This window comes from Nanorana parkeri, unplaced genomic scaffold (genome assembly GCF_000935625.1).
Source record: "Nanorana parkeri isolate BGI_ZX_2015 unplaced genomic scaffold, ASM93562v1 scaffold613, whole genome shotgun sequence".
Lineage (NCBI taxonomy): Eukaryota > Metazoa > Chordata > Amphibia > Anura > Dicroglossidae > Nanorana > Nanorana parkeri.
In genome coordinates this window covers 472,258-496,540 of record NW_017306881.1, presented here as the reverse complement: position 1 = coordinate 496,540, position 24,283 = coordinate 472,258, and the positions used below count along the sequence as shown (strand labels likewise).

General features: G+C 40.5%; 1 protein-coding gene across 1 annotated transcript in view; it reads left to right on the top strand.

Moving 5' to 3' along the window:
• UGT8 (UDP glycosyltransferase 8) overlaps positions 1-23,631 on the top strand; it is a 79,329-nt gene extending 55,698 nt beyond the window's left edge. Inside the window, exons 3-6 of the mRNA XM_018562929.1 lie at positions 15,062-15,204; positions 18,984-19,060; positions 21,476-21,695; positions 22,955-23,631. Of these exons, the coding sequence (XP_018418431.1) occupies positions 15,062-15,204; positions 18,984-19,060; positions 21,476-21,695; positions 22,955-23,303 (789 nt within the window). The 3' untranslated portion in view covers positions 23,304-23,631. The remainder of the gene's footprint in view (positions 1-15,061; positions 15,205-18,983; positions 19,061-21,475; positions 21,696-22,954) is intronic.
• The last annotated feature ends 652 nt before the right edge of the window (positions 23,632-24,283 follow it).

Sequence of the window (24,283 nt, the reverse complement as noted above, 5' to 3'; positions counted from 1 at the left end):
ATCACTAATGATTTGATTACATGGGGTATATATGTAGCTTGTGGATGTTATTGGACGGTCACATCTCTTGCCTTGAAGAAGGGACCCTGTGTGGCCCCGAAACGTCGGCTCATGTTGGATTTCTGTGACATCATTGTCCATTAAAAGGACTCATTCATTTTAACTTATGGAGTGCTGGTGACCTATTTTCTTCAATCTTGTAATAGTAATCAGTCATGAGTTTATGACAAAAGGTTGTGACAGGATACATAAACCCTAAATGGTAAAATTGCAAATGCTGAGTGCTGATTGGCTTAGAGCTGTAAAGGAAATATGTGTATTGGAAATGTGTCATGTGACGTAATTGTTGTTATATATATTTTGTGACCAGCCCTTAAGGGGCACCCAGCTTCTGGAAGACGTTAGTCTACTGGGTCTCTGTACAGAATAAAGAAGATTTGTATTCCTGAAGTCTGTGTCCGGAGTCCATTTCTGGTTTCCCAAAGCTATTTCCCCCTACAGAATAAATACAATTCTAACAGTAGATGTAGTTTTTGTTCGAGAACAACAGTCTGCAAGTCCCTGAGATTTTTCATATGAAAGTTTGTTTGAAAAACTACCAGTGCATGGCCAGCTTAAATTTATATTGCCCTAGATCATTCTTCCTGCCTGTCAACACTTTTTTTTTGGTTTGTGTACACCGAACCGTGCATGCACAACAACAAAGTATTTTTCATGCTTACTTGTAGTGTTTTACTTTCCATAAATTATGTTTTATTTACTTGAAATGTACCTTTGTACTTGCTAGAACATTTTACTAGTCAATGCCCGAGCTGTCCCCTTTTCCCCTGCTTTCCGTACTTGCACATCTCCTGTCCTGAGAGTGTCTAATTACTATCTATGCTAGTTCAGCTACTCCTCCCCTCCACCCTTCCACCCTGCTCCTTACATAACCTTTTATGTATGCCATGTGAGAAATAAAGTGGAATACTAAAGAGTGTCACTTAAGTGACAGTTCTGTGTCTGCTGGAGCTGCTGACATGACATGACACCCATGATGATGGTGCCCAGCAACATTCTCATTGCTTTTGGATGTCTCCACAAGGAAAGCTTTTACAGGTATATATTGCACATACAGTTTTACGGGAATATTTTCATTAGGAATAATGGTTTGGTGACAGTGTCTCTTTTATGTCCCTACTACAGCCATACATGTACACATGCTCAAATTTGGACCAATTTGGTTAGACACTACTTTAAGACCACTGAGTTCAAGAAAAGGGAGAGGTTCTATCTGAGGGCAGGTCTAGTTCACCTTCCCCTCACAGTTTCAGATACATATATTTATTAGTAGCCAGGAGGCTAGGGTTTTTTTACATGGTGCTGGAACTAGGTCCACAAAAATCATGTATTAAAAATATGAAATTTATTTAAACAATTTAACATGATTAACACAAAAGAAAAAGAGAGGGAAGAAGTAAAAATAATGCTAATGTCTCATCCAAAATACGTCCGCAAGGGGTCACATAATATGGAAAACCCAATTTAGCATCAAATATGATGAATATCAATAATTAATCATCCTTATATTTTTCCCTATGTCCAGAATTATTTCACATTGGGTGTGACCCAATAGCAGTTGTGGCAGATGGTCCAGTAAATAATTTTTTGAAACAAAATTCTTCTGGTGTATAGCCAGCTTAAGCTGCTGACCCTAAATATAGGTTTCCTGGTGAGAGATGTAACATGGACTGAAACTCTTTAGGTTTAGACCTTTAGTATAGTGAGAATTTTCATAGCAGATTTATTTTTATGGTGAAATGTAGCACAGCATTCAATCACAAAATCCTCTAATTGGTATTTTAGCAGTGCAACCCAGGGCTGGTCAGTACCAGCTGGAGCCTCGCTCTGTAACTGCAGCTGTACATTAAAGTATCAAAGTCTGCCTAGAATAGCTAAGTGACAAGTAGAAAAGAACAAAAAACACATAGTACTTTGAATCAGTCCCTTCTTGTCTTAAATCATGACATCCAGTGCTTCCTAATCAACTAGGCTGAGAGCAAATAAATAAAAAAAACTGTATAACAAATTACCAAACATGTGAACAACATTTTATTTTATCACTTTGTGAGACAAAGACTCTTAAACGTATAGTGCAACAGGAGCCCAAAAATAAAGATCTACCATATTAAACTAAGAATATATTATAAATTTCTCTAAAATCAGCTTCCTATATTTTAACATCAATCCCATTACTCCTTCCATTAATATGCAAGTATACCTGTGCATGAGGTGGTGTTGAATCTACACCACCAGCAACCAGTCCCCAGTTCCTGTGCCAAATACTAGCTCTGGTATTATGTTACTTGTATTGAAAGTAAATGAGTTCCTATCCTTGCCTTGAGCAAATGAGCAGTCTGAGAGTTAGAGGATAACTTCTGCTAATCGTGTTTCTCAAATCGCAATGACCAAGAGATGCCCTTTAATTGCAAGCACTTGCCTCATATAAAGTAGAATATAGGAAGACCTGGGACCTGTGTTTACATTTTGCCTTTCTTTGATTTGAAATATTATGCCTTAAATATTTTGAAATATATTAAATGATCACGTTAATTCTCCATATTTATAGCTCTGTTAAAGTGAAGTTGTGCGTTTCCCAAGTAGGGCAAAGCAACAGGATCACTTAGGGGTCTATTCACGAAGCTGCCGAAGGATCTGGCCGTAGCTTCGGGCCGATCCTTCGGCTAGCTTCGGCCCCAGGACCCCTTCGGTTCAGTAGAACCGAAGGGCTGCCGTATGGGCTATTCACTATAGCCCGTACAGCTCCCGAACTTGGCCGAGCGGCTCAGTCGAGCCGAACGCATATGCCTCGGCTCGGCTGAGCCGCGCTGAAAGCCGAAGCTGGCCTAGCGGCCGGCTAATGGCCGGTCGACTGCCTGCTTCTGACAGCTGGGCGGAGCCAGCCCTGATGTTACGGCTGGCTCCGGCCACTTGCAGAGAGATCAGCGTCCCTGGTTACCAGCTAACCAGGGACACTGATCTCCAGACAGCAAACTCTCCCAGGCACTCCGGGAGTCTCCCGCTCCCGGCCGCCAAGGAGAGAAACACTGCTTTTTCTTTTTTTTTTCTTTATTCTGACACGGTGCCGTGTCAGAAGAGAGATTTTTTAGAAAAATTTTTGGCCATAGAAATAGCCAATAGCAAACTAGCATTGCACCCGCCCTCTGCTGCAGTTCTCCATCAGGTCCCCACTACTGATTGACAGCAGCAGAGGGCGGGTACAATAGCTAGTTTGCTATTGCAAATTGCCCCCCGACCCCCCCCCCAAAAAAAAAAAAAAAACACAAACCTCCCAACCCACATCCCCTGTAGCAACCACACAAAAAAAAGCTGGAAAAATAGCATTGCTGTATAAAGTACTGCTGAGATTTTTAGTCCTCCTATAGAGGGTGCCATTCTGCATTGCTGTAATGCAGAATGGGACCCTCTATAGAGGACTACAAATACCAGCTGTACTATATACAGCAATACTATTTTTCCAGCTTTTTTTTTGCCTGATTGCAATGTTGGGCTGCAACAAATAATTGTTGTATTTAATAACTTACCTTCACCTCTTCTGGCTGTTTTCTGGTGGGGGAGGCTGCAGAAAAACACACCAGTGTGTGTGAGTCTCAGACAGCGCGCCGTGTGTTCAGGCGGCTGCCTGCTGGGTCCTCACGGCCGAGGCCCAGGGCTGCCCCCTGAAGTACCTGCCGGCTTTTTTATTCTCGGCTCCCTCCTCAGTATCTGGCGGCCAGTGGGCCCCCTCATCTCTGCGCCGGGAGTGTCTGATCATCCGACACTCCCAGCGCAAAGATGGGGGGGCCCGCCGGCTGCCGGATACCAATGTGATCTTCGGAAACTCCAGGCACAGAGATGGGGGGCACGCTGGATACCTATCTGATGCTATCCAGCAGCCGGACACCGGCGGGCCCCCCCATCTCTGCCCTGGGGCTGTGGTAGATTGGATACTGGGCCCCCCTTTAGGCTCAGGCCCCGGTGCGGGCGCATCGGCTGCACCGGCGGTAGGTCAGCCCCTGACTGCAAGCCAAGCCTTCTTGTCCAACATCAGTACCTGACTTCACAAAGGCACTTCTGGAAGAATAGGCAAACATTCCCATAAACACACTCCTAAACCTTGTGGACGCCTTCCCAGAAGAGTTGAAGCTGCTATAGCTGCAAAGGGTGGGCCAACTCAATATTAAAACCTACGGACTAAGACTGGGACTCTGTCTACATCATGTTTGTACAACAATTACTTCCTAAGGAGCTGCTGGAATGTTTATGTTCTTCTGCACTTCCCAGTGGTGATCTGCCCTGAACTGGACCTGATGCTCATTGACTTACCAGTAGTAATGCAAAGGGTTTTATTAGGGCCAGGACAAGCCCTGCAAAGGGATGGTTTGTTTAAACAGCAGGTTTAACCAGATATTGAACATGGGAACAAACAACCATTACGTCAGGGTCAAAGGTTCTCTTGTTCCCTCTTATCGTCTGTGAATGGAACTTAACAAAAAAAACTGGTAGGATAAGACTAGAATGATTTGGAACACAGTAAAGACAAGCTTATAGCAGTATTCTCTGCAAGCTGTGTTTCTGTCTCTGCTCTGCACCTCTACTCCAAGCTTCTCTTGTGGCTCTCCTCCTTCCTTAGGTTCTAGTGGGACTTCAGAAAGGTGGCCAATTCCAGATCTGCACTTCTCTGGTCTCCAACTGCACTGAGGACACTTCCACCTTACATCTGGCACTGGTGGGCAGGGCTATAGTCTAGCAAGGCTACAGATATATACTGTGTATGTATGTATGTATGTGTGTGTTTATATGTATATATGTTTGTATATGTATGTACCTTGGTATGTCCAGCCTGTCACCCCCGGGGCATCTCCAGCCAGAATGCGGCCTTCCTCCGGTACCCAGCCGCAGCCGCCTGGCCGGCCAATCACGATGACACGATGCCCTGCCTTCTGATTGGCCGGGAGGCCAGCTCCATGCTCCCTCATCATGAGATGACGAGGGAGCACGAAGCAAGCTTCCCGGCCAATCAGAATGCCGGGCGCTGCGTCATTACACGGTGCCCGACTTCCTCCTCACGTGGCGACGAGAGAGCCTGGACCTCCCGGCCAATCAGGAAGCCGGGCAGCGCCATGCTCTCTCATCACAAGTGATGAGAGAGCATGGAGCCGCTTCCCGGCCAATCAGGAAGCCGGGCAGCATGCAATAACACGCTTCCAGGCTTCCCCAATACAGACGTTACTCGTGCTAGGCATTGGAGCATTTGGGCCAGTATGAGTACTCGCCCAAATATTCGGTATCGGCACCGATAGCGATACTAGTATCGCTATCGGTGCATCCCTAATACAGACTTCTTCTACATTTGTGAAAGAATGGGGCTCAGTGAATTCAAGAATGGTACCGTGATAGGTTGCCACCTGTGCAATAAGTCCATCCGTGAAAATTCCACGGTCAACTGTTAGTGGTATTATAACACAGTGGGAGCAACTGGGAACAATAGCAACTCAGCCACGAAGTGGTAGGCCACGTAAAACGACAAAACGGGGTCAGCGCATGCTGAAGTGCACAGTGCGCAGAAGTCACCAACTGTCTGCAGAGTCAATAGCTACAGACCTCCAAACGTTGTGTGGCCTTCAGACTGGCACAACAACAGTGTGTAGAGAGCTTCATGGAATAGGTTTCCATGGGTGTGCAGCTGCATCCAAGCCTTACATCACAAAGTGCAATTCAAAGCGTCAGATGCAGTGGTGTAAAGCACGCTGCCACTGGACTCTAGAGCAGTGGAGACGTGTTCTCTGGAGTGATGAATCACGCTTCTCTGTCTGGCAATCCGATATACTTGTCTGGGTTTGGCGGTTGCCAGGAGAACGATACTTGCCTGACTGCATTGTGCCAAGTGTAAGGTTGGGGGGAGGGGGGATTATGGTGTAGGGTTGTTTTTCAGGGATTGGGCTTGGCCCCTAATTCCAGTGAAGGAAATTCTTAAGGTGTTGGCATACAAAGACATTTTGGACAATTTCATGCTTCCAACTTTGTGGGAACAGTTTGGGGATGGCCCCTTCCTGTTCCAACATGACTGCGTACCAGTGCACAAAGCAAGGTCCAGAAATGACATGGATGAGCGAGTTTGGATTGGAGGAACTTGACTGGCCTGAACAGAGTCCTGACATCAACCCGATAGAACACCTTTGGGATGAGTTGGAGCAGACACTGTGAGCCAGGCCTTCTCGTCCAACATTAGTACCTGACCTCACAAATGCGCTTCTGGAAGAATGGCCAAACATTCCCATAGGCACATTCCTAAACCTTGTGGACGCCTTCCCAGAAGAGTGGAAGCTGCTATAGCTGCAAAGGGTGGGCCAACTCAATATCGAACCCTATGGACTAATACTGGAATGCCATTAATGTTCATGTAAAGGCAGGCATCCCAATACTTTTGGCGATATAGTGTGTGTAATATATATATATAAATATATTTGGAGGGGTGTCCCAATACTTTTGGCAATATAGTGTGTGTGTGTGTGTGTATACTGTATATATATACAGGGCTCGAAAATCCACTCGTCTGCTCGTCTGTGACGAGCAGACAGTGGAGCCCGACGGCCGGGAGCTTTACAGTCAAGTGATCGAGCGTCTCGAGAGACGCTCTAATTTTAGAGCCGTTAAGGGCGGGTTCACACCTGGGCGTTTTACAGCGCTGATCGACGCGCTGTAAAACGCCCTGCAAGTGAAATCCCATTATTTCCTATGGGGATGGTTCTCACTTGGGCGTATTTCAGGGTGTCGGAACGTGCTGAAAAACGCCCTATGCCCAAAGAAGTACATGAGCTTCTTTGGGGCGTATTTCCGCGCGTATCCATTAGGATACAGCCGGATAGCCCTCGTAAACGCGCGTTTGACGTGCGTTTTGTGGGCTGCAAATCGCGGTTAAAACATGCACCGCAAAACGCGCGTCATACACGCATATTTCGAACGCCTAGGTGGGAACCCAGCCTAAAGGAGAACTATGAGGTGAGTGCTTTTCACCTCATAGTTCTAGCCGACCTGTGACAATGAGACTGTATATATATATAGAGTGGGGTGCTCTTTTGTACAAGTGATTTCAGCAGCTATACAGCTTTAAAAAGTTCATATAGAAGAAAAATCTGGGTAGCAGTGACTATAACATGATTTTATTTAATTTAAGTTGTGATATTGCTACGTCTGTATCCTTCGGCTTAATAGTGAATAACTCCCATAGTCTATGACGGGAGTGGTGGCTACTTTACAACACACACAGGGACCATGGTGAACAAAAGTAGTCGCCCCCTAGAGTGAAGGCCAGCACAAACTCAGAGATGATTTGAGGATCTACAGCCGAGTGATACACAAATACGTTACATTTTTGTTAATAGGATACTTAAATGCATTTTTAAAACGTAACTCCTGAGTTTAGTGTCACTTTAAGTTTATTAAACATAGAACATGGGTGTTCTTAAACATGAACTTTGTATAACATATGTTATGCATATGACTGAATAAACTTGTATGGATTGTTCATTTTATGTGGTAGTACACTAAAAAAATACAAATTTCTAGAGAGGCGCATGATTTGTAAATACTGTATGAATAATTAGGACAACTCCTAATCTGTAAAAGTTTCATCAGGCGGTCATGGAACTTGGTTAATTATTACTGTTTTAATCCTCAGTTCTGTGACATCATTGCATTTGTAGTTATATCGCTTATCTCAGTTAAGAGGCATTCTTAAAGGATTTCCAATAATATGCCATGCATTATCTGCAAAAAGATTGTAGGCAGTGTGTGGTCCTTGGTAAACATTCAGGGGGAAATTTATCAAAACTGGAGCAAACAAAATCTTTAGCAGATTTGCACTGCAACCAATCAGCTTCTCTGTCTCATTTTCAAGTGCTACCTGAGCAAACTGAAGAGAGATGCTGATTGGTTGCCATGAGCAACTGCTCCAGATTTTGTCTGCTCCACTTTTGATAAATTCCCCTCTCCGTGTTCTATTGATCAATTCCATGGTAGTTTTTTGTTTTGCAAAAAATAATATACTTTTGAGGAAAATAGAAGATAGAGGGGAGCAGAGTTTAGTCTGATGTGAAAGACATGCTTCAGGTGGCCAACAACAGAAAACAGGTTGGAGAACTGTTTGAGTTAGCCCCTGTTCACGCTTGTGTGTATGCTTGATGTATAAAATTTCTGCTCAGCTTTAAAGCCCGGCATTAAAGTGGACCTTTTACCCCCTTTTACTAAAAATCACATTAGCATGCAGCTCTGCATGCTGATTTAAAATCATCTTACAATCATTAGTTAAACAAACTTGTTTTTCATTTACTAACAAATAGAGTTCATCTACTTCATGGTCCTCTTCTGCACAAATTATATAAGTGCCAAAGCGTTGCATCTGGGGAAGGTTACATCAGCAGAGCATTGCTGGGAAATCTCTTCTGTAATCTTATGAGATCTCAGGGAAAGGCCTTTTCCTCCACTGAGGTGATATGCATGCCAGAGTTCCAGGAAGTAAATGGAGAGCTAGTAAGCTGCCTTTAGTAAACATGTCAGGAGACTGGGAATAAAAAGAGGAATACGGTATGCAAAGAATACAAAGCCTGAACTTATCCAGAAGTATCCGTTTGTAGATTGCCATTACTCAACATTTCTAAAGGTGTTCAAAGAATGCTTGATACCCGGCACTATTCACAGCTGATGAATCAACCTTCCCAGAATAAAATAGGAACTATCTTTACACACTGTGCTGCTCTTTTACAAGGATCAGGGAACCTTCACTATAACTATAAGAACAAAAACACCGAGCACCCCGACATGTGCAGAATTGTTTTATTATAAATTATTGAATAGTAAAAACATACTCAAAGAAGTGCAGTAATGTAGCGCCTACAGAACTTAATTCTTGCAGCATGGGAAGTGTACAATCCGTAGATAGCAGACAAACACAGATGACGCCGATCCACCAGCTGGCATACCGCCTCATGATGCCCCCTGATGAAGAGTTCGTGCCCCGGAAAGCCTCAGCCTCGAACACAGGCGTTCGGCCGTGACGCAGCATGCCAGCTGGCGGATCGTTGTCCTCTGTGTTAGACTGCCATCTATGGGTTGTACACTTCCAAACCTGAGTTGAGGAAGTTCTGTAGGTGCTACATTACTGCACGTCTGTGAGTATGTTTTTACTATTCAATCATTTATAATAAAACAATTCTGCACATGTTGGGGTGCTTCATGTTTTTGTTCTTATATTTCTAAAGGTGTGTTTGTAGTTATTTTAAAGATATGGGTAAAGTTCCTTTTTAAGTTGCTCTGCCCATGTGCAGCTTTCCCTTGGGTTTCGAAATTAGTATTCACAAAGCACATTCCCCTTGATATAGAAATCCCATGAAGGGAGCTATCCAATGAGCAAGTAATTCAGTATTAGCTTAAGATATTGAACACATTTTATTTAAACATCAAAACAGTATAAAGGTAAAACACCTAGTACAAGACATTTAAAATTGTTTAAAAACAATGACACAGCCTCCCTATAATGGCCCAAATGATAGGACGGAGCAGTCAGGGTTAATGTATCAGCAGAATGACAGGCAGTCACTGGTGTGAGCAACTACACTGTATTACAACAGTGGATACAATTGTATCGATAGGTAACCAAGTTACTCACTTTTTCTTTGGTGGCCACAGAGGGGAAAAGAAAAACCATTCGTGATTCCGTAATAGATGTCAGGATAATATTCCCATAGGAGATGCTTGTGTAGTGATTTGTAATCCTGGTAGTTGTTGTTTAAATCTTGATGGTTTACACGGCTTTTCTTTCCCTCCGTGATCGATCCGGAACAAACATTACCCGAAGGGCTACCTCTCCAGCCTTGTAAGTAGGAGACAGCCCAAAAGTTTCCCTTAGAAGTGCGGCCGCAAAGCCACCAAAGAAAAAGTAGCAGCATGGCCGAAGCTAGCCGAAGGATCGGCCGAAGCTACGGCCAGATCCTTCAGCAGCTTTGTGAATAGACCCCTAAGTCTGGTAGAATCCCTGAGCATACAATCTATTCATTCAATAGAGATGGGCTGAATCAATGCAAATGCAGATTTTCCATTCAATAGAGAAAGGCAGAATCACTAAAATTGCAGTTTATTTACCACAAACTGGCAGAATCACTGATAATGCACCCTATCTGTTCAAAAGAGAACTGTGTCATGGCTGTGTATACATCCTATCCATTCACTAGAGACTGGCTACATGTTTGCATGTTTGCATCCATTCATTACATGCATGCATGCAAGAAGATCTTGCTGCTCATCAACTAAGGTAGCATTCACAACTTCCATAGATTCAAGGGCCTAGAATCTACTTAGAAAAAGGTAATTTGACCTTTAACTACAAAAAGCAACTGCTCTCAAAAAGGCATTGCAATCTGCTAAGGCCAACAACAATATTACCTGCTATTAGAAGACCTGAGATCTTGCTATTTTGGGGTATTCTGTGCCCCTAACCCTCTCTCCAGAGTTTATTGAGAAAATAAAACCAGGTTAAAGTGACTGGTGCCTAACTTTCTTTCTACCCCACAATAATTCAAGGATTCTGCCCTAAAAGTTAAATTCTAGTCTGCCACATAATTTTGGGGGTGATCCTAAACTCATAGAAAGGAGGAGTGATACACATCTTTAACAAAAAAAAAGGGTGGCATACAGTATGGTATGAGAAATTACATAATATGATATTGGGAAGATTAACCCTTATTTTCTATTCTGTCTGGCATGTGCCAAATAGACAAAATCTCCCCAACTGGGACACAGCAATAAAATGGGATGTAGTTACCAACCCTTTACTACTATTTTGAAAAAGAAAATATTTGGCTGAAGTTTGTCATCTTATCTAAATACCAATGAAGGTACAATGGTGTCAGTTTATGTACTAATAAGGTAGAAACTGTTATATAATTGCTGGATAACTGGCTCCACATTTGCCTCTGCTGGCTGACTTGCATTTCTCTACCCACATTCCAAAGTGGCAAATGGATGTATTTTGCAATTTTGCTACCAAACGTATTTACTTATGAACTTTGGACCTTTACACAGTTTACTTTACATTTTAGAGCATGTCAGTAATATATGATATATGGCATTCTCCGTATACCCAGTCTTCATGACGCAATTTACATAATTTCGTATAGAGTAAGCCCCTATTTTGCGACTCTAGGAAGGGAACCTCTACACTAGACCCGTGAAGCTCTAAAGCTTACAAAATTATATTTTATCTAGAACACCAGAAGTGTTTCACTTTCAGATCACAGCTGAAAATAATTTTGCATATCAAGCTGAAGTGTTGTAAATGAATACAGTCATAGAAACGGGTTTATGATTTGTTTAGCTTTCCATAGCTGTACCTGCCTAGCAGCAATGTTACCTAGAGGGAGACTATCTTAATATGTAAGCAGTTATGACTTTCCTGTGACAGGGTTTTATGGTTACAGATCCTGTCTCTATTGATGCAAAAACACTACATAGTTACATAGTTAGTCAGGTTGAAAAATGACACAAGTCCATTGAGTTCAACCAATAGAGATAAGCAAAATCTTTTTCTATCTTTATTTTTAATGTGGACTGATAACAGTTCTACTTTAAATTAATGGCTAGAGTATTATACCTTTGCAGTATTTAGTTAAGTGAAATTCACAGAGGTTTGAGTCATCATTCAATGAGGGCCAGTTTAATGAGTCCTTATTGTGTCTCACCACATGAAAAAATTACACTAGCACTACTTTAACCCCTTCACGACTTGAGACGGACACTGTACATCTCCATCGTAAAGTGCTCCAATGACTGCTCACGTACACTGTACGTGAGCAGCTATTCAGGGTTTTGTAATGCCGGTAACCACTGACAATCAGCGGTTACCGTTCATTAATGGACAGTATTCTATTGAGGCATCCATTAATTAAATAGTTAAGCCTTTGGAAAAGCTTCTTTCTTTCATTAATGAAAGAAAGAAGCTGTTACAAATACAAGCGATCCAGCATTTGACAGGTGAAAGAACAGAAGCAGAACATGACTCATCACTTTGCTATTTCACTTTTGACAGCTCTATAGACATCGGGCAAGTCCCGATGTTTACAGGCTTTGTAAAGATACATTCTTCACGAAACAATACATTTCAGCAATAAGAAACAATGTATTTATTTTGCTTAAATGTATCAAACTTCTGATCGTCTGAGGACCATCGGAAGCCTAGTGAGATCTAATCCTGTCATGCTGTCAGGATAAGTGTCACTAAGATGTATTATTGGCTGTTCTGAAGTTTGGGGCAGCCTAATAATAACCAAAAATTAAAAAAATTAAATTAGCAATTAGTCATAGTGACTGCTTGATGTAATAGACAAACAAATTGTAAAGTGTAATAAAAAAAATGTAAATATATTTTTATGCTATAATTATTATAAAAAATTAACCTCTTACAATGAAAATCTGCAGCTGGGCTGCCGATTTGTTATTCACCCTAAGGGGGTTAATTTTTTTTCATTTTACCCCCTCATGATGTGATTGCTCAAAGTATGTCTCTGTTCCTAAGTGTGACAGTTTGTGACACCTAATGACAGTGACATTGTAGGCCACCTAACTAAACCATTATTCGTTTTTAGAGAATTAAATAAAATGTTGGCTTTTATTTTTAGGCTGGAAAGTGCAGAAACATTTCTGAAATCCTAGGGATTTGAGGTGCTTCCAAATAAAGGACAAATAAACATATTTATTGTAATGCCTTTTTTTTAGCATTGCTATTTTTAAAAAAAATCCTCTTTTTGTTTTTATATGTTATTCATTCCAAGTGAAGAGTTAGTCACACATATGTGATATAAATATATAGCTATGGCGCCATAGCCCGCATGGGATCGCAAGGCACATTGTGCCTACAGTGTGTTCGGGTGCAGTGCGATCAAAATAGTGCTTGCAGCACCGCACCCAAACGCACTGCAGGCACAATGTGCCTTGCAATCCCGTGCGGGCGATCGCATTGCGGCCGGAGAGCATGGCTACAGCGCCATTCACTTCAATGGCCGGCCAGGCCACCTCCTGCCCGGCCAAAAAGTGAGTCGGCCGCAATCCGATGCAGTGCGTTCTGGCCAGAACGCACTGCAAGTGGTGTGCAGGAGCAGCCGTTTTCTTGGTATAACCACTTCCAGCGCAGGACGTACATTTCAACCCGCAGGAAGTGGTTAAAAAAAACCACACACACGTAATGAAACATACATATTACACACTCATTAAAAACACAGACACACACAGCTTCATTAATGGAAAACAAAAATCACACACACACAATAAAAACACACACACAAATAACAATTGTTAATTAAAAAATGTCCCCCTCCCCTGCTTACCTGTTTTGCAGGAAGGGGGGCTGCATTCCTGGGGTCCAGTGTGGCACTTGGATTATCATAATGGTCGAGTGGAGGATCAGTGTGATGATTGTGATCTGCATCTCAGGCTGATGCAGACCATACTAATTGATCCCTGCCAATCAGCGGCGGCACCACGAGGGATCGATCAGTATGATCTGCATCAGCAAGAGATGCAGGTCATACTGATTCCCCGCTGGACCTGATTTTCATTTAATATATTGCCGTTTCGGCAATATATTAAATGTGTGGGCACTTGCCAGGTTTAAAGATGGCCATCTTTAAAAACGTAATGTACAGTCAGTCACAGAGAGGGGGACACCGGAGGCCCGCACAGAGAACACCAGCTGAGGATCTCGAGTGTGCGGGCCCCCGGCTTCCTCCGGTGCTGCGGGGCCCGGGCGGCCGCCTAAACCTACTGCCAGTCAACTGTACGGCTGACGGCCGATATTCATGTAAGGTTCAAGGGCCCCTTACTTGAATATCGGCCGTACCCCCTTGACGGTGGCCCTGTGTGTGGGTGCACTTAGTAAGAAAGTATATTACTGCCATGGAAGAATCACACAGCAAAAATGTAAAAAGTGCTTCAGTCATTTCCGAACAGAAACTGAAAAAAAGCTCATTCATGAAGGGGTTAAGACAGTGCAGCACACCGCAACACACAGGGGAACATTTATCAACTAAATTAGTGCCAAAATTAGACACAATTTAGGCTGCCTCTCAATTTGCAAAGTCCGTGCAACTGTTTTTTTTTTGCGTATTTGTGACTTGTGTATCTGTAATCCTGGGCACTTGAGAGGGATTTATTAAGATGACACAGATTGTCACTTTAAACAGATAAGCAATGGGGGTAATTTATCAAAATTGGAGCAATTTGCTTTTTTTTACGCCGCCCTAAACTGTGAGCCTGATTTACTGAGTGAGTAATGAACGTACACTCGTGTCGTTCTTGTGTTAATAATTGCTACAATTCTCCGTGTGGAAATGAAATTGGATAATGAAGTGACTGCATGATTTATTGAAATGACATGCTTTAGTAACGTTCCCTCAGTTACCTATTTTTTATTATATCATATACATTTAGTAAAATCTAAAATGTGTTTTTAACACACATATTTTACAAATACTGCATGTGAGTAGAACACATATACTATATTTTAGATAAAAAGAACCTCATACATTATCTGCCACATTTGGCAGGAACTATACAATGCTGTTTGTTAAACAAAAGAACAAAAATTGTTTTGATGAGGCATATTAATGAAGCCCTTAAAGGTTAATCTGCCTATATTTTGCCTTCCCTGGTTTCTGCTTTTCCTCCATCAGCATGTTTAAACAACTTTTTGATTTTCCTTACAAACCTTATTTTAGATGCAGTAATATAATCAATGCTCTGATCATGACTGGAGGGAGGGGAGGGCACGGTGCTGTACATAGCTTCCTGAAATCATCACAGTCCCCTGCCTTAGTACTCCTCTCAAGAGCTCTCAGTCCTGCGCAAGCAGTGGGCTGGATCCTAGGAGGAATTATGCATGTATCAAAATGCAAACAATTTTTCATATACTGCATGTCATAAGATTCTATGCTAAACAAATATTAACATATATTTTTCTTTGTTTTTAACGTAGGATCTTCAGACCTGGGTGGATGGTGTAGATGACAATGGATTTGTTCTAGTCTCTTTTGGAGCAGGGGTAAAATATTTGTCTGAAGATATTGCCCAAAAACTTGCAGGTGCACTAGCTAAATTACAACAAAAAGTTATTTGGAGGTAAGCTATTTTAGTATATCTAAAGGCAAAACATTTTGTTGTTGTTTTGGACAACGTGGGGAAGTGTTAGAACTTCCCAAACAAAAATTTTATTGTTTTTGCTGAGGAGATTCACCCCTTCTGTTTGTACTGGTGACCATTGTCGCTGTGACCGAAAGAGAAAAAAAATATTATAACATTTTTAGTTGCCATCAGAAAAGTAAAGAGAGGGAAATCTTCTTTCTTTTGGGGCACTTGTTCCAGTGACAACTGCCTAAGAGGATATTTACCTAGGTTTGGGAGATTACCTCTCACTTCTTGTGGTGTCTACAAAACAGGAAAGTAAAGCAATATCTATTAAACAGGACACAGATGGTAAAAGAAAAAACAAGGGTTTTAACTATGCCCTGTTCTATCCAAAATGGGAAAAGGTTTGGCTTTAGAAAGAATTTAATCAATAATGACTTACAGTCATGACTGCACATCGTTTTTGTATGTGGTTGGGTTATATCTGTTTAATGTATAATATATAAATTACATCACAATTGCGTATTACGTATGTGGCACTTTACAAGACACATCTGTGTTTGAGTTGAGTTATTTTTTTTTTCATACTTTTGCAAATTGATTTGGACTGATATGAAATGGACAAGGAGAGGGGTAAACAATGTTAATTTGGGAATACTGGGGAGAAGGTTACTTGCAATTTAGGGGAAGACAATTGATTCCCATTCTCTGGTCAATCCATAACCTCAGTCCTGTGCACCTGAAAAATAAGTAATTGTATAAAAAAATAAACTAGTGTTAATAAAAAATACCTCTCCCATTTAACATATAAAAGGTTTTTTTTTGTTATAGGAATTAAAGTGACTCTTTCTGGGCTTCCAATCACAGCATACATGAATCCCGTAGAGGTTCATTATAGAAAACAGCATGAGATTAAGAAAGATTTCTACTCTCCAATTCCTGTGTTGTCATTTAATAGAAAATATTTTAGTGAAATAGTTAAATTACATTTGTACTCTATTTTGATGGAAACTTTACACATATTTTAGTGCCACACAAACTGGTATTTATATAGCAGAATGCCTGAACATTTGCTGCTTTTCATATGGGAATACTATCCTGTCTACTTCGTATGTCAGACTGGTTACATCTGCTCTGAGTCACCTTTTCTTTTTTTTGCTTTTGTTTATTTCATGCATACATTAGAAAGTGAGTTGGGATTTAATATACATATGTTGCTCAGTAGTGAACATAATGTACTATACATGGTCTTTTCTCCATAAACCCAAATAGAAAAATCTGTATGTACAGTAGGTGAACTTCATATATGCAAGTAAGACAGCTATAGGGTCTATGAACAAAAAAAGAATGCGCATGTGTGTGGCGGATGCGCCCGGTCCGAACCCACTGTACTTCAATTACACATGACTTGGCAAGGATACTTTAAGTTCTTATTTAGAGCATAGAGATACGCTTAACAATTTTTAAGATTGTCTTTTATTAAAAGAGGTGCAGAAAAATATACAGAAAAATATATTAATAAAGAGAGACAAATATATATAACCGTAAATTAAAGAGGAATAAAAAAGAGTACTTAACAGGGTTTGAGTTCTGATAGCATCCAGCTCAATAAACAAAAGATGGATCTGAGTGGCTCTTCTCTAAGCAAGGCTTGCACAGATTCTTTACAAATGTTAAATGGGAACTCTCCTGGGATGTTACTAACTTCTTGATGTTGCAGGAGTCCCTCTACTTGATGTTAAAAGAAGAGTCTCTTTAGCTGCCTCTGCAGAATCTTTTTGTCAGCCATCTAGGGTGTGTCAAAGAGTCAGCCCATAAGGCAGTGCTGGGGAGGGGGAGCAGGAGGGCTAAACCTTTACAATGTTCTCATCTGCTCTTCTCAAACTGTTAAATTTTATATCTAAGATTATAGTGGAACATGGATACACCATACCGCCTGACAACCCTTAAATTATTATGCATCATGAAAGTAGCTTTACATTAGGACTAAACTTGGCATACATATGAATTATGGTTGGGCCAGAAGTATTAATGGGGCTGGTCAAGCTTCTGACCATCATAACTTGTCCATTCTAGGTATGTATTTTTTTGTCCTGACAAGACACAGCTATTTGTGCAATTAATTTTACAATATCACTGTCCCATTCCAAGTTATGAAATTGGGGTGATATTGTAAAGTTCAGTTAATGGCCTAGGATGAATAAAAGGTTACCTGGGTCATTATCCTTACCAGGTCCTCTTGTGTTTACCTCAACCTGTCCAGTGCTAAATTACTAAGGGAATTTAGCTGAGCTGGGCAAAACCAATACCATGGTATTAGCGATTTATGACCTGGATCATAAAAGAGTAATTTAAGCTGATCCACACCAGGTCTATGGGAAACTCTGGACAAACAATCAGGTATTAGTGCTTCACTAAGAACTATCAAGATTACAGGCCCAGATTAACAGATATTGTTCCTGGAATTTGAAGATGTCTGGCAAACTGAGGGCAGCCAGAGGTCACTAAAACTGAATGGAAGGCTGCATTTGTTCCAACATGAGGGAAAACAGAATGTTATATTAATAGTGATAGGCGCATACCTCATTATCATTACAATGTGCAGTACAACTTCATAGTGAAGGTCATAAACCTTAACCTTTGGACAAGGTTGCCAGTTGATCTAAGATCTGTAGAAGAAGCCAGTTGATCTAAGATCTGTAGAAGAAGCTATGGAGAAAGGGGTGGTGGGGAGCAAGGGGGGATTGTAGCCTTATATTGCATAAAAGTATTGTTATTCTTTTTAATTTGAATTGTCAAAGGCCCTTTTTATCAGTGTTAAGCACTATTTTAAATAACATGAACAACCTTTGACATTTTTTTTTCAAATGGTACAGATTAAAAAATAAAAATGGTATATATTAATTATGCTTGGTATTCACCATACCCTAGTAGTGCAAAGATCTGTGTTTTTATTCCCTGCTCTGACATGTTTCCACTTGGAAATAAATGGCTTGATAATTTTAATTGGTGTCTGTATTAAAAAAATAAGATTTGCAAGCACATTTTCCACAGGTGCTTGAAGGAATGATGTTATTCTAAAATGATGAATAAACCCTGTCTGTTTTCTTTGGATCTTCATTGGAAGCTATGACACAAATAGTTTCTGTTGAATAAGCCAGTGCTGTTCCATACAGTTCCTTACAGTAGAAGGCTTTTTGGTTCTTTTTGTGTTAACATAGGCTGAATAGATATGCTAGTATGTAAGTAATCATAATGATTACTTATACTAGTTGTTATTTATATTGTTATTGTCATTATATATTCTTAGCCACTGTAACATCTACATTCCTATTACTTTATTTTATATTGTGTATTTTATGGATGTTTTTTCTCTTTAAGATGTTGTACATCTTAAGTATCATTTCCTATTGATTCTAAGCTATGATGAGCAGCACAGCAACTTGTTTTATTACATTTAAGCCTCATTCAGATAGAGCATACATATCTGTCAATGCGTCGCACATGCCAATAAATGGGCCGATCCCAGGAGGGACAGGTGCTTTGTGTAATTGCATGCAATTAGACAGAGTACAGCCGCGTCCTCCCATAGGGAACAACAGGCAGCTCTATGCAATTACATGTAGCACCTGTCCCTTCCGGGGCCGGCCCATTTTCGGGCATGTGTGCCGCATTGACATGTACGCCACATCTGAATGAGGCCCTAATGACCTGGTATTTTTGCATTGTTAAAAATATATTATTATTATTATTATTATTTTATATGCTTTAAGGTTTTCTGGACCCAAGCCTAAGAATCTAGGTAACAACACAAAGCTTGTAGAATGGCTACCTCAAAATGATTTACTCGGTAAGTAAATACTTAACAGCATTATTTTTATGTTTGACGCCCGCTGACCCATCCTCACCTGCCGAACACACGCCGCAAAATGACCTGTATCACAGATGCTGGCAAAAAGTAAACAAATGAGCGGGCATTTCACCCCTGGCTCCGCCTATTTGTTTTGAGTTGGCCATCACCTCTTATATGGGTTGGCCAAATGAAAACAGCTGGGCGGAGCCAGCCATGATGTCATGGCTGTCTCTACCCAGTTGTTGTCATTTAATGACAGTCCAGTGTCCTCAAATTACCTGAGGACGCTAGGCTGTCATGAATAACAACTGGGCAGAGCCAGCCGTGACATCATGGCTAGCTCCGCCCAGTTGTTTACATTTGCAGGGAGAACGGTCTGCCTGCAGACCGTTCTCCCTACTTCGGCTGTGACTATTGTGAATAACCCGTACAGCAGCCCTTCGGCTCAGCTGAACCGGAGGGCTCCAGCGACCGAAGTGAGCCGAAGGATTAGCCGATGCTTAAAGTTAATCCTTTGGCTCCTTCGTGAATAACCCTCTAAAACTCTTAAACATTAAGGAACGGCATTTGAAATGGTTTAAAAACCTTTTGACTTTAATATACCCAGCCAACTAGATTTTCAACAGGGACGGCCAGTAACCTCTGTTTCTTACATGGAATGTTTTTATAAGTATACTTTCCACTTTGCCTTTCCGTACAACAACCTATGTCAGGTTGTTATTACTAGATGAAAGTAGTCACTCGCACTCCATGATATTAAAGTCAATGCTGTTTATTGACTGAGATAACACACATCTCCTTAGCAAAGGAGATGTGTGTTATCTCAGTCAATAAACAGCATTGACTTTAATATCATGGAGTGCGAGTGACTACTTTCCTCTATCTAAATTTTTACGGAGGCATCCGTTGTCACTACCGCACCCACCCAGTTGGATTTGGGTTTTTGTCCGGTCAGGAGTGCGATGGGACAGGAGGATTAAGGTTGTTATTACTGTCTGCTTTCCTAGTTGGTAGATTTCATTGTACTTCCTGTCCTAATGACAGGGTGTTACAGGGACAGAAATTGATGGGAAATATCTCATCTAGAATAAAGTTAACAAAAAAACTTTTTTAGGTGAAGTGGAAAAAGGATTAAGCATTTATTATGCTTTCACGGCTGCCTGTATCTTCCTGTGTTGGTGACAACCATATTCCTCATTTTAAGTCTTGGTGTCACAGGCACAGAAAATCAATAGAAATATCTCCAATACGGTTACAGACAGACAGCTTTTCCCCCTCTATCCCTTCCCCACTCTACCCAAAACTAAAGCATTGTTTTTGTGTTAGGTGGAAACATTTAATGAAGGGTCTTGGGGTCAACTGAAATATTTTCAAAATGAAGCTAGATTGCATCAGCTCATTTCCACCATGATGGTAATGCTATGGATATGGCCCATACCAATAACAATATAGGTACATGATGGCAAATGGAATTATACAATGCTTTCTGGTGACTTACAAACTAATTATGCTGATGAGCTTCAGAAGCAAAAAGATGTGAGTATCCATATGGTCCCTAATCCTGCCCCTTGACACATTGACTGGTATGTAGAATAGGATCATAGGAAGCACAAACTAGTATAAATGTGGCAGCAATTTTATTGAGTGAGTTCCATTGCTTCATTGTCATGTATCTGGTCACATATATATATTTTACCATGCAGCTTATTGGCCTTCCTTACTGATCATGTTGAATGATCTTCTGGGCCAATTAAGAACAAGTTTTCTATTTTTAATTTTTTTTAAAATTTAAATACATAAGGCCCAATTCACTAAGAGACCAGATTGGGATAAGGATACCTAGTTTAGAAAAACTGGCACATATTTTCAGCCAATGAAATTCAAAATGCAGCTTCTTACCCTTTTGTAAAGTTCTGTGAACTGGACTATACTATTTAAAGCTATCAAAGTATAGTGAAAACAGAAAGAAACATGTATGTAATCCACTTATTTGATTTCTTATTCACCACCTTTTGCACCCACCCAGATGATAGGAATATCTACAACTATCTGTAAAAAAATAAGTCAAGGCAACTGAACTTGCTGTATTTTTCTTGAAGACGTTTCACTGGTATTTCACATGGTATTTCAACAAAAATAGAGCAAGTCCAGTTGCCTTGACTTATTTTTTACAGATATACCATGACCTGGATGAATGAGAACCTTCACAGACAATATCTACAACTGTTTCTGAAACTATTCTTCAGACAGATGTCAGACATGAACAATTACAGATGATCAGGATATCAATCAGTATATTGAGAATATGTGAAGCTAACCTTATTTTATAGGAACAAACACCATGGATGTAAATAAAGATAACTGTATTTATAGAAAGCAGTTATTTTATAAAGCATTTAAATTGCGTTATAGGTCATCCAAAAATCAAGACATTTCTCAGTCATGGAGGACTAAATGGTATTTTTGAAGCTATATACCATGGAGTGACTGTAGTAGGAATACCATTGTTCGGGGACCATTATGATACTATGACCAGAGTACAAGCTAAAGGCATGGGCATCCTCCTGGAGTGGAAAAGAATGACAGAGGATAACCTGTATAAAGCTCTTTCAGATGTTATTTATAGCCGCAGGTAAGCAAATTAACCTGTCTATTTGAAAGAAAGGCATTGACATATAAATGCCAATTGCAGCCAGAATGGATAATTGGTCTTCAAACTGCTTTATCAGTAAAATGTTATTTTCACCATGATGCCCCGATTAGATATACGAAGACAGTATATGGTTGATTTGGTAAAGACATAGTAATTGTTCACTAAGCAAAATAAATGTTCTGTTTGTAAAGTGACTGTAGACTGGGTTTAGTAAATAAGATGCATCTGTGCTCACATTGTGCTCACTTTAAGCAAACCAATGCTAGTACAAAAGCTCTTTCTTTAATGTCCCTCACCTGGTTAGGCATTCTGAGTGAACACAGGTTCACCTTGTTTACTCTCATTCACTTTCCAAAATGAACGGCCTCTACTACTTTAGTGAACCAACCACTATGTATTTCATATTGTTACTTTACCACAAAATTGAATTATAAATTTAAGGTGGCACTGAGGCCAGACCAGTTTTGCAATTTTCACCTTTTTAACTATTTTCACTTACATCTTACCCCCCTCCCCGAACCATATATTTTCTGAAAGTACAGTAGTTTCCATGATAGTTGCACAAATGTTTGTCAAAAGCAATATTCTCAATAAATATATGCTAAAATCAACATTAGCCTATACAAACACAGCATAACTTACACAATCCCTATGAAATCTAAAGATTAACACTTTATTGAGTTAATAAATAACGGATATTTGTAAATTTAAACTTGTGCCATTTTGAAAAGTCTGATCGCTCACTCACTGTCCTAGTATGCTCACTTCTCCTGTCTTCTCCAAACCCTTCACCCTTTTGTGAATAGCCATGTATGTGTTTTGTGTATGGTTTTTTGTATGAGGTTATTTTTTTATGTAAAGCAATATGTTATTTATTCATTTTTAATTAAGCACCATCACCAGGGGATGGCAAGCACATCAATTGTGACAGGTCTTTCCTTGACAAATATCAGCGGTCTGAATTTATCATAACTGGGGCAGACAAAATCTGGAGCAGTTGTCCAGGGCAAGCAATCAGCTTCTCTCTTCAGTTTGTTCAGTTAAGATTTGAAAATGAAAGAGAGAAGCTGATTGGTTGCCATGCACAACTGCTCCAGATTTTGTTTGCTCCAGTTTTAATAAATTCCCCTCATTATATTAGGAGATCTAAATTTCCCTGGCATTAAAAGCTATAGAAAATATTTAGTTTAGACTAGATTGTTTTCTCTTAACTATATATATTTACTTTGTCACTTCAGTTATCGAGAACAAGCCACAAAGCTATCTAACATTCACAAAGATCAGCCTGGCCATCCTGTCAGTAGAGCTACTTACTGGATTGACTACATTCTTCGACACAATGGAGCAAAACATCTCCGAGCTGCTACCTATGACATCTCTACTTATCAGTACTTCTTGGTTGATATTGTGTTAGTTGCAGTTGTCATTGCTGTTTTAGCCTGGTATGCCTTTTCAAAAATTGTAAAGTACATGCGGAGGAGCAGAAGTGCAGAACACAGTGCTGCTAATGGAGTCTACCATAATGGTTTAGCAAATGGCAAGCACAAGAAAAATGGGCACATCAAGCATAAGGAAAAAGTGAAGTGAACAATGGGATCCCAATTTATACAATTTAAAGGAGCCACTGCACCAAGTCTAACTTTCTTTTCATAATACTGGATTCTCCGCTGCATCATGGAATATATCTGCGTTAAAGGCCTAAGCAGTAAGGAACTTAAGGCCATTTATTTCAACCCTTATTTATTATAATCCTTGTTCTTTATTTACCCAGTTTAAACCTTTCTCTGCACTGAAAGACTTGAAGCGTATCGCTATTAACACTTCTAAAGTGCCTCTAAAAGTACCATCAACATTTCTTAACACATTTCAGTCTTATTTATGGAAGATCTCAGTATAGCATTTTTTTTGCATCAAACTTGACCATATAACCCCAATGTCATTTCTGAAAGGCAGCAGCACTCACTTTGGAGAAGCACTCACCTTTTGCTGGGCTCATGTGCTTTTAACAATCCTACAAAATATGGAAGAAATAAAATAAAATAATAACTGTGTGACCATCCCTGCCAATTATGTACACAGCTGTCAGTGGTGGGGGGTGATACCTGGAATGCCTTCCTTTGTCTCCCAATGATCTTAAAGTAGTTCAGGTTCAGGCAATAAGTAAATCGGCTATTTTTCAGTGCTGTAAACAGGTGTCATGCGGTTCTGTGTGGTAAGACCTAAGACAGTCGCTTCAATTTGCAGTCGCTTCATAATTAAAGCGCCGGTATCTGTTTTTTTTGGTTTTGGCACTGATACCGATACTGATATAATTACCGGTCAGGATGCAACGATACCGGTTCTTCGGGAACGAGTACCGATATTTATCTTTCGGTACTCGCCAATACCAAGTGTCAATACCAGTACTTCCGCTAGCATGGAGCCAGCTTCCCTCGCAATCAGGAAGCCAGGCGACTTGTCATTACCCACTGCCCAGCTTCTTGATTGCCCAGGAAGCCAGATCCATGCTGTTTTGGCTGACCTATTTGGCTGCCTATTTGGCTGGATCATGTTGATTGGCCCTTAAA